Source organism: Mandrillus leucophaeus, unplaced genomic scaffold (assembly GCF_000951045.1).
Source record: "Mandrillus leucophaeus isolate KB7577 unplaced genomic scaffold, Mleu.le_1.0 Scaffold295, whole genome shotgun sequence".
NCBI lineage: Eukaryota > Metazoa > Chordata > Mammalia > Primates > Cercopithecidae > Mandrillus > Mandrillus leucophaeus.
Genome location: NW_012103087.1, coordinates 300729 through 316883, shown reverse-complemented (window position 1 = coordinate 316883; position 16155 = coordinate 300729). Strand labels below are relative to the sequence as shown.

Sequence of the window (16155 nt, the reverse complement as noted above, 5' to 3'; positions counted from 1 at the left end):
AGTCCCAGCTCCTGGGAGCTGAGGTGTGAGGATCACTTGAGCCTGAGAAGCAGAGGTTGCGGTGAGGCAAGATTGTGTCACTGCACTCCAGCCTGGGAAACAGAGCAAGACCTTGTCTCAAAAAAATAAAATAAAATAAAAAATGAAAAAGTAAATTATGTTAATTATAAAGTTGTATGTAATATTTTCCTTAAAGAATAAACTTGTCGGCTGGGCATGGCGGCTCACACCTATAATCCCAGCACTTTGGGAGGCTGAGGTGGGCGGATCATTGAGGCCACGAGTTCAAGACCAGCCTAGCCAACATGGCAAAACCCATCTCTGCTAAAAATATAAAAATTAGCCAGGCATGGTGGCATGCGCCCATAATCCCAGCTACTCAAGAGGCTAGCGGCACGAGAATTGCTTGAACCCAGGAGGCAGAGGTTACAATGAGACAAGATTGCCCCCACTGCACTCCAGCCTGGCGACAGAGCTAGACTCTATCTCAAAAAAAAAAAAAGAATAGGCTCTTCTTTTTGACAAATATAATTTGTCACAAAATATTTAGATATTTGCTATGGGTGAGGTTCATTTTAGGTATCTAGGATATTACATTGAGAGAGATGAGGCTGGGCACAGTGGCTCATGCCTGTAATCCCAGCACTTTTGGAGGCTGAGCTGGGTGGATCACCTGAGGTCGGGTGTTCAAGAACAGCCTGTCCAACATGGTGAAACCCTGTCTCTATTAAAAATACAAAAACTAGTTGGGTGTGGTGGCGGGCACCTGTAATCCCAGCTACTAGGGAGGCTAAGGCAGGAGAATCACTTGAACCTCGGAGGCGGAGGTTGCAGTGAGCTGAGATTGCACCACTGTACTCTAGCCTAGGCAACAGAGCAAGACTCTGTCTCAAAAAAAGAAAAAGAAAAAGAGAAAGAGAGATGAGGTCCCAGTCCTCAATGAAGGAGCTTACAGCCTGTCCTCTGCATTTTGCTTGTAGCTATCGATAGGTAACTCGTCTTTTTTACAGCACTTTCATTAACTAAAGCATATTTCTTTCATATTATTTCTACCTTAAAATAAAATCAAACAAGTCCGACTTACTTGAGGCTGGATTCGATGTGAAATATCTGATCATTGTCCGCTGCAGAGAAGGTACTCTCCATAAACAGAATACAAGGGCATTTGCAGCTATAATACCTACAAAATAAATATTTATAATTTAGGGAGGTTAAAAATAAAAGCAAAAAAGTCTTATCTAAATTATCACCTTGTAAGATCTCTTCCACAATTATGTAAGAGTACTGTATACTTGGGGGATGGGGGTGAGCTAAAAAAAACCAAGTGAAATCAATGCTTTTAAAGTATCAGCACTGCCTAGGGTTGGTAAAGTCATAGAATTCCTGAGAAATCGCAAATGCTCTAGGAGCTAACTTCCTTTCCCTAGATCCGTATTTTACTTCTTTAGAACAGTTTACTCTTCTCAATAATAATCAGATCAATAATTTATTGTCTATAATAGCCAAACCAAAGACAGAAGTAATATATAAAATTAGGTTCTTTGGCCAAGAGTAGAAAAGCTAACATTACTCCTTTTTCCTCAGGGCATGGTATGCTTCTTAAACTTACTGCTGGCTTATGGAAACATATGTGAGTCATCTGTGTAGGTGAAGGTCAACATGTTTGAGAAAAATACTCATGTGATAGGAATCCAGGGATAATTTAGAAACACTCTGCAACTGCTTCTGAAGTCTGTTTACATGTGGGAGTTGGGTGACTTTCCTTTTTCTGTAAGTGTTGATGTTGTTAGTACTACTATGAAATTGAGGTTTATTTGATAATAGAATTAACTTGTTAGATTTTAGATAAGAAATTAAGTTATTCTTGAAAACTACAAACTTTAAAAAATATATTAATTTTATGAATTGCCACAACTCCTTCACATAGCAGGTATTCATCTACTTGTTGAATTAAAATAATTTAAACAATTTTATTCCTCCAGTCTCTGTAAGCAACAGGCAAGTAGCACTTTCACCTTCTTCAATGCCAGTAAGGACTGATTTCAATAACATTCTGGTAAGAGGATTTACTTTAGAAAATATTCTTTGTCTAGTCCCTGGCAGCTGCTACGTCTCGGTGTTACCTGTGGCTTCTGCACTTGCTCATTCTGTAAGGCTCTCAGCTAGCCCCTGGCATTTCTAGTCTGTCCAGTTTTTGCTCTCCCACTTGAGAGGTGGGAAAGGAAGCTACATTTTTCACAGATCTTAAGACATTTTTCCCATTTTAATATCTGAAATCAGGATGCATCTTATAATTGGTGGTATGTGATAGCTTAATTGGTAGCATTTTTTCTTTCTCTGTAGTACATTAAATAAAATTTTATTGCATTTTGTTGAACTGATTCCATCAGTTGTATCAGATGTCTCACTAGTGGGGACTGTGACAGCCATTATACCATCTTTGGTAAATAATTACCCAGAACTCTTTTAAAGATGGTGAGAGGGACAGCATTTATGCAAAGATGGGAAAAGGGATCATACACCAGGCAATGAAGAGCGAAAAGCACTGTGTGCACCTCCCAGTGTGGAGCCCGGAACCCTGGGAAGGGCAGGCAGGCAGAGCCTCCTCAGAGGGACTGGAGTCTTGGGAGGGTTATCCTACAGGAAGAGCAGTGATTCGTGTTGCCCAGGATTCTTTAGTTTCCTCTGGGAGAGTTAATCATCTTTACTATGCAGAGTGCATGCTTAGGTCTAGGTTGTCATACCCAGTGATTAATATCTTAGGGTAAAGAAGACCTGAGAATAGTCTGGCCATGATCATAAAGATAGGATTGCCAAGATCATGATCTGTCAGGGCTTTGGTGTTTTACTCTAATTGTGGTTCAAGGCAAAGCAAGCAAAATGGGGGCCCTGATCCTGCCTGCTAGGCTGAAAAATGGCAACGACTACTCTGCTTCCGCTGTCAATTCCATGGGCAACTTCCTCAAACCACTGATACACAGCACACACAGCTTCTGGAAACCACAGGTACCACAGCACTGTCAAGAGGAGGGTATGTCTCTGGATAAAGTGATTACAATAAAGGAAAATACATGGAAAAAAAAAAAGAAAGATAAAGGCCAGGCGCGGTGGCTCACGCCTGTAATCCCAGCAGCACTTTGGGAGGCTGAGGCAGACGGATCACCTGAGGTTGGGAGTTCGAGATCAGCCTGACCAGCATGGAAAAACCTTGTCTCTACTAATAATACAAAATTAGCCAGGCGTGGTGGTGCATGCCTGTAGCCCCGGTTACCCGGGAGGCTGAGGCAGGAGTGAACCCAGGAGGCAGAGGTTGCAGTGAGTCGAGATCACGCCATTGCACTCCAACCTGGGCAACAAGAACAAAACTCTGTCTCAAAACCAAAAAAGTGGGGGAAGATAACCAAAGACATCAAGGTTAACAGTGGACAAAGAGTTAACACTGCTAAGTTTTTAATCCAAATGCAAGAAGCTTTTCTGATAAATTATGGAGTACTGGCACTGAAACAGACTGTAGCCAAAATCCCTTACTTCATAAGCCAGTGGTCATCAAACTGCTTTCATGAGGCACCCCATTAGTAAACACCATCCATTAGTAAGAGACACTTCCCATGTATGTATACTTATTAACAAATTATGTACGTGAACCACTATAAATTCATCATAAGACACATTTAACAAATTTAAAAGAAATAAGAAAAGTGAAATGCACATGCTTTCTTCTTTGTAAACCCTATTCTGAAGGCCAATTATAGATGAGAAAAACTGAGGCTGTAAAAGGTACAAGTTGCCAGTCAAATTCAGTGGCCAAGCCAGAAAATCTAGTGCTCTTTCTACTATACACCAAGACATGGGGAGCCAGGAGGATTTATTTTGACCTTGGTCACTCTAGGACTTCACACACCACATAAAAATGGCTTCCTTACTGGGAAAGAGCATATGCTAGTCCCCAGAAGTAGAGAAGAATGAGAGGATTTGTGGCAATCCTAGGCCTACTGAGGCAGTACTGCATTTTGGCTAAAAGTATGGGTGAAGGAGTCCAGCAGAAGTGACTCTGTCCTACTTACATTATAACCTCGGGAAGAGGCCTAACCTCTCAGCTTGTTTCCTCTTCTATAAAATGAGGATAATAAAATCTACCTGAAAGGGTTGAATGGGCCGGGTGTGGTGGCTCATGCCTATAATCCTAGCACTTTGGGAGGTCCAGGCAGAAGGATCCATCCCTTGAGCCTAGAAGTTTGAGACCAGCCTGGGCAACATAGTGAGACCTCCTCTTTCCAAAAAAATGAACAAAATCAGCTGGGCATGGTGGCACATGCTTGGGTCCCAGCTATTTGGAAGGCTAAGGAAACCAGGAAGTCAAGTCTGCAGTGAGACAAAATTGCGCCACTGTACTTGTCTGGGCGACAGAGGGAGACCCTGTCTCAAAAATAAATAAATAAATAAATAAATAAATAAATAAAAAGGAAAAAAAAGGGTTGAGTGATGATGAAATGAGAAAACATGATTAAATGTAGCAGTCACACAGTGACGAACCAATAAATGGAAAACATGGTGAAAAGAGAACGGCCTTTTCAGGTCTGAATCCTAAGTATGTCACTTAGCAGTTTTGTGGCCTATGGCACTTTATTCCCTCATTTGTAAAATGAGGATAATACCTCCTACCTCATAAAGGTTGTAGTGGGGCTTAAATAAGATAGTACATGCACCTAGTATGCAAATGATCAAAGAATAATGGTTTCCTCCTCTCTCCTCCTCTGAGAAATAGAAGGGCTTAAGTTTTGTACATCTCCACTTAGGAGGGATGTCACCTGCTTCTTCCTGACTCTATGGTAACTCTTGGACAAGCTTGGCACTACTGATTCAGGAAGGCTGCTGCTGTCCTAGTGCCTATCCTCACACCTGTGTAACGCACTGGACTACATCAGTGAAAAAGTAACAAAATAAGGATCTCTGAAAACTCTCCTTCATAAGAGCAATGAAAGAACTGGCAAAAAATGTCAGAATCAACTTTTTCAGAACTCTGGAAACTAATCAAAGGCTTATAGCAAACCAGGGCGTATTTACTTAAGAAAAACAGCTGAATCTCAAAACAGCTAGCTTTACAGCATTTTGCCATTCTCCTGCCTCAGCCTCCCGAGTAGCTGGAACTACAGGTGCCCGCCACCACACTTGGCTAATTTTTTGTATTTTCAGTAGAGACGGGATTTCACCATGTCAGCCAGGATGGTCTTGATCTCCTGACCTCATGATCCGCCCGCCTCGGGCTCCCAAAGCTTTGCAGTATTCTAACTTGGCCTAGTCCAATCCCCCGTTCTCTAGTTACAAGGTAGTCTTAAAAACCGAGGTAGCTGGTAGAATGGAGCTGGAGCTCTTTCAAAGCCTCATTCCCAAAGAATTGTCATTATTTGACCTGGCTGTTGATTCCATGTAAGACCCACTTTCAAGGCTGTTTAACCTGACTGGGAGCTCCCCAAGTACAAAACTTTTCACAGAGAGTGTTTGTCAAAAACAATGACAGGTAAGTGTTTTAAATTTCAGACTGCCTGAGATGCTGGATAACACATGGAGGCAAGTAAGAGACTAATCAAAAATCTTAAGAGGAAAAGCAGGGGAATAAGATTTCCATAGAAACTTTGAAAACCTCCAACATATTCCTGGACCCTAGAAGGCCACACGCATAGTAAGATAAAATAGACCTCAAGACAAAATTCATTGCTAGAGAAAAAGAAGGATATTATACAATGATGAAAAGGTCAATTCATCAAGAAATAACAATTAGAAACATGCATCTAACAAAAGAATCTCAAAAGACATGAAGAAAAGGACAGAACTGAAGGGAAAAACAACTCAACAATAATAGCTGGAGACTTCAGAACTCCATTTACAATAATAGAGAGATTAATTAAATGATTAGCAAGGAAGTAGAAGACTTGAGCAACTCTATAAAACAACTTGACTTAACAGACACCTATAAACACACCATCCAACAAAAGCAGAATATACATTCTTCTCAAGTGCACGTGCAGCATATTCTAGGATATGTTCAGTCACAAAACAATTCTCAATAAACTTAAACTAGAACACTAAATTATACAAAGTACGCCCTCTGATCACGTGGAATGAAATTACAAATCAATACAGAAATAAACTCAGAAAATTCACCAGTATGTGGAAATTAACAAACTCCTAAATAACCAATGGTTCAAAGAAGAAATCACAAGGGCAACTAGGAAACTGAGATGAATGAAAACAAAAATACAATATGCCAAAATTTATAGGATGCAACAAAAGTGGTGCTATGAAATGTCCACATTAAAAAAGGAGATCTCAACTCAATAACCTAACTTTTCACCTTAAGAGAGTGTAAAGAGAAGAGCAAACTAAAACCAAAGCAAGGAGAAGGAAAGAATGAAGAAAATAGGTAAATGAATAAAAAAAAAAAAAGCAAAATTAATAAATACAAAAGTTGGATCTGTTTGAAATGATCAATAAAATTGACAAACTTTTAGCTACAGTGACAAAGAAAAAAAGACTCAAATTACTAAAGTCATGTCATACAGGTCTGAGATTTGCTAAAAAATAAAAGGAAATATAAAAACAAATTACTAAAATCAGGAATGAAAGCAGAATGTTACTACTAACCTTACAGAAATCAGAATTACTACAAAATACAATGAACAATTATATACCAACAAATGAGAATAACTTAGATGAAATTTAAAATTCCTAGAAAGACACCAACTACTAAAACTGACTTGAAGAAATAGAAAATCTGAACAGACCAAGAATAAATACAGAGACTGAACTAGTCATTTAAAAAACTTACCACAAAGAAAAGTCCAGAGCCAGATAAGGTGTTAGGTGCCTATGTTTCTCATTGGCTTCACTAGTATTTGAGTTTCCTACAGCTGTTGTAACACAAACTCGGTGGCTTAAAACAACAAAAATCTATTCTCTTCCAGTTCTGGAAGCTAGAAGTCAGAAACCAAGGTGTGAAGTGTCAGCAGGGCCATGCTTCCTTTTGAAGGCTCTAGGGAAGTGTCCTTCCTTCCCTCTTCCTAGCTTCTGGTGGCTCCCGACAATTCTTGGCGTTGTTTGGCTTATAGGTGCATCACTCCAATCTTTGCCACCATCTCTTTGGTCTTGTTTTCTGTATCTTTCTTTGTCCTCTCCTCTTCTTATAAAAACATGAGTCAATGGATTAAGGTACATCCTAATGTAATATGATCTCTCTGTAACTAATCAAATCTGCAAAGCTGCTATTTCAAGTAAAGTAACATTCTGTGGTTCTAGGTGGACACAAATTTTGGGGAAGCACACTATTCAACTTACTACAACTGGGAAATTCTACCAAATATAAAGGAGAATTAACACCAATCCTTCTCTAACTCTTACAAAAAACAGAAGAGGAAGGAACATTTTCCAACTCATTCTATGTAGCCAGTATCACCTTTGTATCAAAACCAAAGACATCACAAAAAAACTATCAATATCCCTTTATGAAAACAGATGCAAAAATCCTCAAGAAAATTTTGGCAAACCAAATCCAGCCATATGTAAAAAGGATTATAAATCATGACCAAGTGGAATTTGTCACAGGAATGCCAGTTGGGTTCAACATATGAAAAATCAACGTAATATTTCACATTAACAAAGTTGGAAGACTCACAATTCATAGTTTCAGAATTTACAACACAAACCTACAGGAATAAAGACAATGTAGTACTAGAATAAGGACAGACATATAAATCAATGGACAGAACTGAGAGTCCGGAAATACACCCCATATGATTATGGTCAACTGGTTTTTCACTAAGGTTCCAAAAAAATTCAATGGTGGAAAGATTGGGCTCGTCAAAAATGGTGCTCAGAAAAGTGGATATCCATAAGCAAAAGAATGAGTTTGGACCCCTACCTCAAACCAAACACAAACATTAACTCAGAATTAATCAAATGTTTAAATTGAAGAGCTAAAATTTTGAAGCTCTTAGAAGAAAACACAGGTACACATCTTTGTGACCTTGAATTAGGTCACAGTTTCCTTGACATGACACTTAAAAGTACAATCAACAAAGGAAAAAATAGATAAAATGAGCTTCAGCAAAATTAGAATGTTAATGCTTTGGAAAACACTATGAAGAAAGTGATAAGACAACTCACAGAATGGGAAAAATATTTGTGAATCGTATCTCTTAATAAGGCTCTAGTCTCCAAAATATATAAATAACTTTTACAACTCAACAAAAAGACAAATAGCTATTTTTAAATGAGGAAAACATTTGGAGAAACAGGCATTTCTCCGAAGAAGACTAAATATACAATAAGACATGAAAAGATGTTCGTTACTCATTAAGGAAAGGCAAATCAAAACCACACTGATATCCCTTTACACTCACCAGGATGGATATAATAAAGGCAACAAAATGGAAGAAAATGTGCAAATCATATCTGATAAGGGATTAATATCCAGAATATATAAAAAGCTCAACAGCCCAATGTAAAAATGGGCAAAGGAAGTAAACAGAAAGTTCTCCAGAGAAGATATACAAATACCCAATAAGCACATGAAAAGATGCTCACCATTACTAATCACTAGCAAAATCTGTGGGGAAAAGAAAGATCAGACTGTTACTGTGTCTATATAGAAAGAAGTAGACACAAGAGACTCCATTTTGTTCTGTATCTGAGATGCTGTTAATCTGTGACCCTACCCCCAACCTTGTCCTTGCAAGAGACATGTGCTGTGGTGACTCAAGGTTTAATGGATTTTGGGCTGTGCAGGATGTGCTTTGTTAAACAAGTGCCTGAAGGCAGTATGCTGGTTAAAAGTCATCAGCATTCTCTTAATCTCAAGTACCCAGGGACCCGTACACTGCCAAAGGACGTACACTGCCAAAGGGCGTACACTGCCAAAGGTCGCAGGGACCTCTGCCTAGGAAAGCTAGGTATTGTCCAAGGTTTCTCCCCATGTGATAGTCTGAAATATGGCCTCGTGGGAAGAGAAAGACCTGATCGTCCCCGTCCCCTAGCCTGACACCCGTGAAGGGTCTGTGCTGAGGAGGACTACTGTAAGAGGAAAAGAAGCCTCTTGACAGCTGAGATAGAGAAAAGCATCTGTCTCCTGCCCGTCCCCGGGCAATGGAACATCTCAGTGTAAAACCCGATTGTATGTTCTGTTTACTGAGAAACGAGAAAACCACCTTAGGGTGAAAGGTGGGACTTGCTAGCGCAATGCTGCTCTTTATGCACTAAAAAAGTTTATGAAGATGTTTGCATATGCATATCAAGGCACAGCACTTTTCCTTAAACTTATTCATGTCACAGAGCTCTTTATTCATATGTCTTACTGCTGACCTTCTCCCTACAATGATCCTATTATCTTGTCACTTCCCTTTTTCTAAGATGGTAAAGATAATTATCAATAAATACTAAGGGAACTCAGAGACCGGTGCTGGCGTGGGCCCTCTGTATGCTGAGCGCTGGTTCCCTGGGCCCACTTTTTCTTTCTCTGTACTTTGTCTCTGTGTCTCATTTCTTTTCTCAAGTCTCTCGTTCCACCTAACGAGAAACGCCCACATGTGTGGAGGGGCAGGCCACCCCTTCAAACATGGAAATTAAAACTATACCCATTAGGACGGCTATCATCAAATTTCAAAAAAAGGAAAACAGGCCAGGCATGGTGGCTCACACCTGTAATCCCAGCACTTTGGGAGGCTGAGGCAGGTGGATCACCTCAAGGTCAGGAGTTCGAGACCAGCCTGACCAATATGGTGAAAACTTGTCTCTACTAAAAAAATAAATAAATAAATAAATAAATTAGCCAGGTGTGGTGGCATGAGCCTGTAGTCCCAGCGACTTGGTAGGCTGAGACAGGAGAATTGCTTGAACCTGGGAGGTGGAGCTTGCAGTGAGCTGAGATCATGCCACTGCACTCCAGCCTGTGCAACAGAGCGAGATTCCATGTCAAAAAAAAAAAAAAAAGAATTGAATGCATGGTCGGTCTCAAAGAGATATCTGCACACCCATTTTCATAGCAGCATTATTCACAATAACAAGAGGTAGAAATAACTCAAATGTCCATTAATAGGTGAATGGATAAACGAAATGTGATATACACACAAAATAAAGTATTATTCAGCCTTAAAAAAGGAAGTAAATACTGTCACGTGCTCCAACATGGATAAACCTTGTGGACATTATGCTAAGTGAAATAAGACAGTCCAAAAAACCAAGTATTTTATGATTCTACTTGCATGAGGTATCTAAAGTAGTCAAATGCATAGAAAAAGGAAGAAGGATGGTGGTTATCAAGGGCTGAAGGGAGGAGAAAAAGGGGACATACTGTTTAATGAGTAGAGAGTTTCAGATATGCAAAATGAAGAAGTTCTAGAGATTGGTTTTACAAAAATGTGAATATACTGAACTCGATTGAACTATATGCTTAAAAATGATTAAGATGGTATATTTCATGTTATTTATTTTTTTACAATTAAGAAAAAAAAAAAAGAGTTACCACATGACCCAGCAATTCCATTCCTGGCTATATACCGAGAAAGGAGAACATGTGTCCACACAAAAACGTGCACATGAAAGTTCATAGCAGCATTATTAATAGCTGAAGAACGGAAACAACTCAAATGCCCATCAACTGATGAAGGAATAAACAAATGTAATATATCCATACACTGGAACATTATTTGGCCATAAAAAGAAACAGAAGTACTGATGATATATACTGCAACATGAGTGAACCTTAAAAACACTATGCTACGTGAAAGAAACAGACACCAAAGGCTACACATTATGTGACTTGATGTATATGAAATCTCCAGAACAGGAAAGTCCCTGAAGAAAGCAGCTTGATGGCTGCCTAAGGCTGAGGGGAAGGAAAGAATGGAGGAGTGACTGCTAACGGGAATGGGGTTTCTTTTTGGGATAATGAAAGGGCCCTGGGATTAGATAATGATGATAGTTGCACAGCCTTTTAAATATAATAAACACCACTGAATTTACTTTGGCTTTCTATTTTTATTTGTTATTACTTTTAGAGAGGTGTGGGAGGTCTCACCATGTTGCCCAGGCTGGTCTAGACTCAAACAATCCTCTGACCTCGGCCTCCTAAGTGGTAGAATTCCAAGTGTGAGCCACCACACTCAGCCAATTGTATACTTTAAATCAGTGGTCCCCAACCTTTTTGGCACCAAGGACCAGTTTTGTGTTAGACAATTTTTCCATAGACCAGGAGTAGGGGGATGGTTTTGGGATGATTCAGATGCATTACATTTATTCTGCACTTTATTTCTATTATATCATAATATATAATGAAGTAATTACACAACTTATCATAATGTAGAATCAGTGGGAGCCCTGAGCTTGTTTTCCTGCAACCAGATGGTCCCGTCTGGGTGTGATGAGAGACAGGGACAGATCATCAGGCATTAGATTCTTATAAGGAGTACACAACCTAGATCCCAGCCTGGTCAACATGGTGAAACTCTGACTCTACTAAAAATACAAAAGTTAGCCACGTGTGGTGGCAGGTGCGGTGGCAGGTGCTGGTAATCCCAGCTACTTGGGAGGCTAAGGCAGGAGAATCACTTGAACGCGGGAGGCAGAGATCGCAGTGAGCCAAGATCGCACCACTATACTCTAGCCTGGGCAACAGAGCAAGACTCTGTCTCAAAAAAATAAACAAAAAAACAAAGGAAAAAAAACATAAATGAAGTTTCACTCGTTCCCCTGCCGCTCATCTCCTGCTGTGCAGCCCGGTTCCGGTACCAGTCCTTGGCCCAGGGTTGGGAACCCCTGCTTTAAATGGTGAATTTAATATGTGAATTATATCTTAATTTTTAAAAAGGCAGATGCACTGATTTGGAAAGCATTACTTGGTTCAATGACCTCAGGTTATTTTCCTCCTCAGCCCAAGAAAGGTAGTATAACCCCTTTTTTCTCATTTTCCTATAAAGGACTTACCATACCACTTGGGGTCTAATAGCTACTCACAGATCCCCTCTGTTTCTGGGTGGGCCAAGTCACACCTCCACAGCTCCTTTATCTGAAGGGGCTACTATACCGACCCAGACCCGGCCAGTCCAGACACTGACAAGCATGTACATCCACAGCAGCCAAAGAACTGGGCTCAAGTCATCCTTACCTCAGGTTCTCTGGGAACCAGGCAGGTGTAAAGATCAACCTGTTGGCCTCACACAGTGGCTATCATTTCTTTTCCTAGGTAGTATCCACCAAACTAATTAAGGACTGGGTCCACAGCTACCTGGAATCAAGAAGAAACCCAGAGAGACTGTCCATCTTCCATCCTCCCACTGGGATAGAGACAGAAAGTTTGAAACTAATACGGGTAAACAGAAAGGGCAAATTCACAATGAGGGAGGCAAAGGCCCTTAAAATTGCTAACCACAAAAAAGGGTTGTTATTTCTCTGTACTCTCCCTGCAGATGAGAATATCCAACCTTCCCGGTGGGCAACTTTTAGAAATCAATCTGACGTATTTATACTCTGTACATTGTTGGAGGACATTTAAAATGGTACACAACTTCTTTTAAGACAACTTTGCAATACACAAAATTTTAAATGTACACATTCTTTGACCCAGCAATTCTATTTCCAGTAACTTATCCTAAAAATATACTTGTACAAGGTACAGAGATCTGTATGTAAGGCAATTCACTGCAGTAATATTTCTAGAAGCAGAAGACTAAAAACCACATAAATATCTATTAATAAAAGATTTGTTAAATAATATTCAGTTACATGGAATACTATAATGTCATTAAAAAGAATATGCTGGCCAGGCACAGTGGTTCACATCTGTAATCCCAGCAATCTGGAAGGCCAACGCAGAAGGACCACTTGAGTCCAGGAGTTCAAGACCAGCCTTGGGAGGTTGAGGCTGCAGTGAGCCGTGATCATGCCACTGCACTCCAGCCTTAGTGACAAGTGAGATGCTGTCTCAAAACAAACCAAAACAAACAAAAAAGCCTGGTGTGCTGGTAATTTCCATTTATCAATTCGGGTGCTGGTTACATGGATGTGCTCAGCTTGTGAACATTAATTAGTTGAGTTGTACATTTGACATATTCACATTCTTCTGTGTATATTATACCTCAATAAAATATTAAAAAGAATGTAACAGACCTACTTGTACTGATATAGAATGTTCTTTAAAATATTAAGTGAAAAAAAAATCATGGTGCAGAAGAGTATGTATTGCAGGTTACTATTTTTATGTTAAACCACAGATAGATATAAATGCCTATACATAAATAGATGCCTTGGAAGAACACACAAGTAACTAAACATGCAATGGTTATTATGGGAAAGGGAAAGTGCAGAACTGGAAGTTGAGAGTGAGAGAAAGACTTGTTTTTCACTTTATGTATCCTTTATTCCAATTTTCATCTGTTACCATGCATATTTATTCCTTTTACAATGACAAAATCTAGTCTAGGCAGTCAAAAAGGGCTCCCTTTCCTCCCTGGGTACCAGGCTGCTACTCTGGAACAATTTGCTGCAATTTGTGCTGTGAATCAGCACCCAGATACTTGACAGGGGGAGGCAGTGTGGTTTATCAGAAAGGTAATTAGTGGTGGTTTGCTATTCTAGAAAGTGAAAGGATATAATAAGCCTATACTCTGAAATATGAAGTGGATTTGATTCCCGAATCCACCCAGTTCTAGCTGTGTGATCTCAGTTATTTGACGGCTCCTTGCCCCATCTGAGAAATGAGGATACCACTAACAGGGTTCTTATGATGATTAATAATAATATAAATGCATGTAAAGCACATAGCATGATACTTGAAGTGTGGTTGGCACTCAAGGATTAATTTTGCTATTGTTCTCCAAAAATAACTTGTTTGCAGACTGGGAAGTCAGGAGTTAGGGGTTACAGAAAAACAGTGACTGATTAAAAGATAAAGATGGGCTGTAAGACCAAGGAAAATGTTACTTTACCAGCAACATCAGAATAGATAAGGAGGCCTTAGTCTGGGAAGACAGTTCAAAACCTTGAAAATGTACAAGGAGAGAGAGAACCGAAATGAAAAAGAATAAGCCTGGTAGAAACAGAACAGCAAAGAAAAAAGAATAGACTTTAGAAGTTGGGGCAAGGGGTCAAAGACTAGAGAGTAGTAGCGACTAAACTTTGATGCTGACAAAAAATACACTAGTAGAGGAACTAGGGCATAGTTTTCTTGAGATCTCTCTCCCTATCCTTTTCCGTCCTCACTCCTTCTTGATCAAAAATAATAATTTAGCTGATTCTTTCCCGTGGCTTTACCTGAATCTCAATACAGTAAAGTCAGCATTCTCTTGAACTAACAGGAAAACCTGGCAAGCGCCTCAAAGACAACCCTGAAAGCTAGAAAGGTAGGAGAAAATATTCTCTCTGGGGCTTCCCCGGGGACCTCCAGGACAGGCTTAAAAGGCTGACAGATCAGGGCAATAGAACAGAAAATTAGCTGAAATATAAAAGCACCAGGGATAACAAATCTAGCTTTGAAGAATGTCACCTTATACTCCCCATTTGCTCCACAAATACCCAGTGGGCTTATAAACACTTTTTCAGAGCAATATGAAGCCTGGGGAGATTATTTCTGTGTAATAAAAATTAAGACCAAAAAAAAATCCTCAAACAAACCAAAAAAAAAAAAGGATTGAAACAAGTTTCCTAGCATAGCTTTAAAAAGGGATTTGCACAGACAGATTGAGACAGAACAGTCAAAAACTACAGACTCCAAACCTGGCATCAGCTGTAAGAAAGGGAGGTTTTTGTTGTTGTTGTTTTCAGACGGAGTCTCACTCTATTGCCCAGGCTGGAGTGCAATGGCATGATCTCGGCTCACTGCAACCTCTGCCTCCCAAGTTCAAGCGATTCTCCTGCCTCAGCCTCCCTAGTAGCTGGGATTATAGGCATGTGTCACCACATCCAGCTAATTTTTTATTTTTAGTAGAGATGGGGTTTCACCATGTTGGCCAGGCTGGTCTCCAACTCCTGACCTCAGGTGATCCATCCACCTCAGCCTCCCAAAGTGCTGGGATTACAGGCGTGAGCCACTGCACCCAGCTAGAAAGGGAGGTATTTTACCTCACCACCAGATGCCTCCTTAAGAATAAAATAAATTACAGGTATGCCTTACAATCTGACTGTTCTTATCTACACCTAGGAACCGAAGAGACATGGATAAATTTGAGATACCCATCATTATCTGAAACTCAGAAACCATGTATATTTGGATTAGCACTTTACTGTCTGAACTTACTATATCCAAAATCTTTCCATCCACATTTAAGAGCTCAACAGATTCAATAGCAAGGAATACTTACATGAAGTGTTTGGTGTAGTAGTGAGAAATCTTTAACCAACTAGAGCTTTCATGCTGCCGTTGTCTAGGTATGAAAACTACAAAGCAGAGAGGCACACTGGTCTCACAAAGCTTTAAAAACTCTCTAGGTCAAACTTGTCAAGTTCTTTCAAAATATAAAATGAAACAACAACAACAACAAATCCACATTCAGAAAACATCTCCAATCCAAAGAAAGAAAGTGGGACGGAGTAGACCTGTCACTCCATAAATCTATCATTGATTAAAACCAGGAGCTGAGCCAACTTCACTTTGCAGTCTACAAGAAGCAATCAGGAGTGCTCAGCAAGGAAAGCTGGACTAATTGGCACCCCAGGAAGGAGACAAGACATACTAAATAAACAGTTTATTCTTGAGAATCTCATATGTAGGTAATTGATTAAGCACCATCTACAGACATTGTAAAACTAGAATCACTATTACTAGAATAGTTATTTCCTACAAGGAAAGTCTGAGGTGACACAAAACAGTTCAAAGGGCATTTCCTGAGGTTACAGTCACTTGGATAATCTAACAATAAAGATTTAAGACCTGAAGCATGACCATTCACATTTATCTTGTTCAAAGCAGCTTACATTCAAGTTGCAAGACAGATCACAAGCATCTCTCTCTACTGCTATGCTCTTCATGCCAAGTGGCTGATTTGATTTCAAAAAAGAAAGACTGGGGGGAAAGAATTCTGATTTTGGCCGGGCGCGGTGGCTCAAGCCTGTAATCCCAGCACTTTGGGAGGCCGAGACGGGCGGATCACGAGGTCAGGAGATCGAGACCAT

The 16155-nt window shown here is 39.9% G+C and overlaps 1 protein-coding gene across 6 annotated transcripts in view; it reads right to left on the bottom strand.

Annotated features, from left to right (window-relative positions):
* Nucleotides 1-16155, bottom strand: part of PARL (presenilin associated, rhomboid-like) — a 68054-nt gene that overhangs the window by 12994 nt on the left and 38905 nt on the right. For 4 of the 6 annotated variants that reach the window (XM_011986139.1, XM_011986143.1, XM_011986141.1 and 1 more), the window contains one exon: nt 1085-1180. In XM_011986139.1, coding sequence (XP_011841529.1) covers nt 1085-1180 — 96 coding nt within the window. Of the gene's footprint in view, nt 1-1084; nt 1181-2123; nt 2130-13720; nt 13755-16155 lie in introns of all 6 variants that reach the window. The other 2 variants (XM_011986137.1, XM_011986138.1) reach the window with 1 other exon arrangement.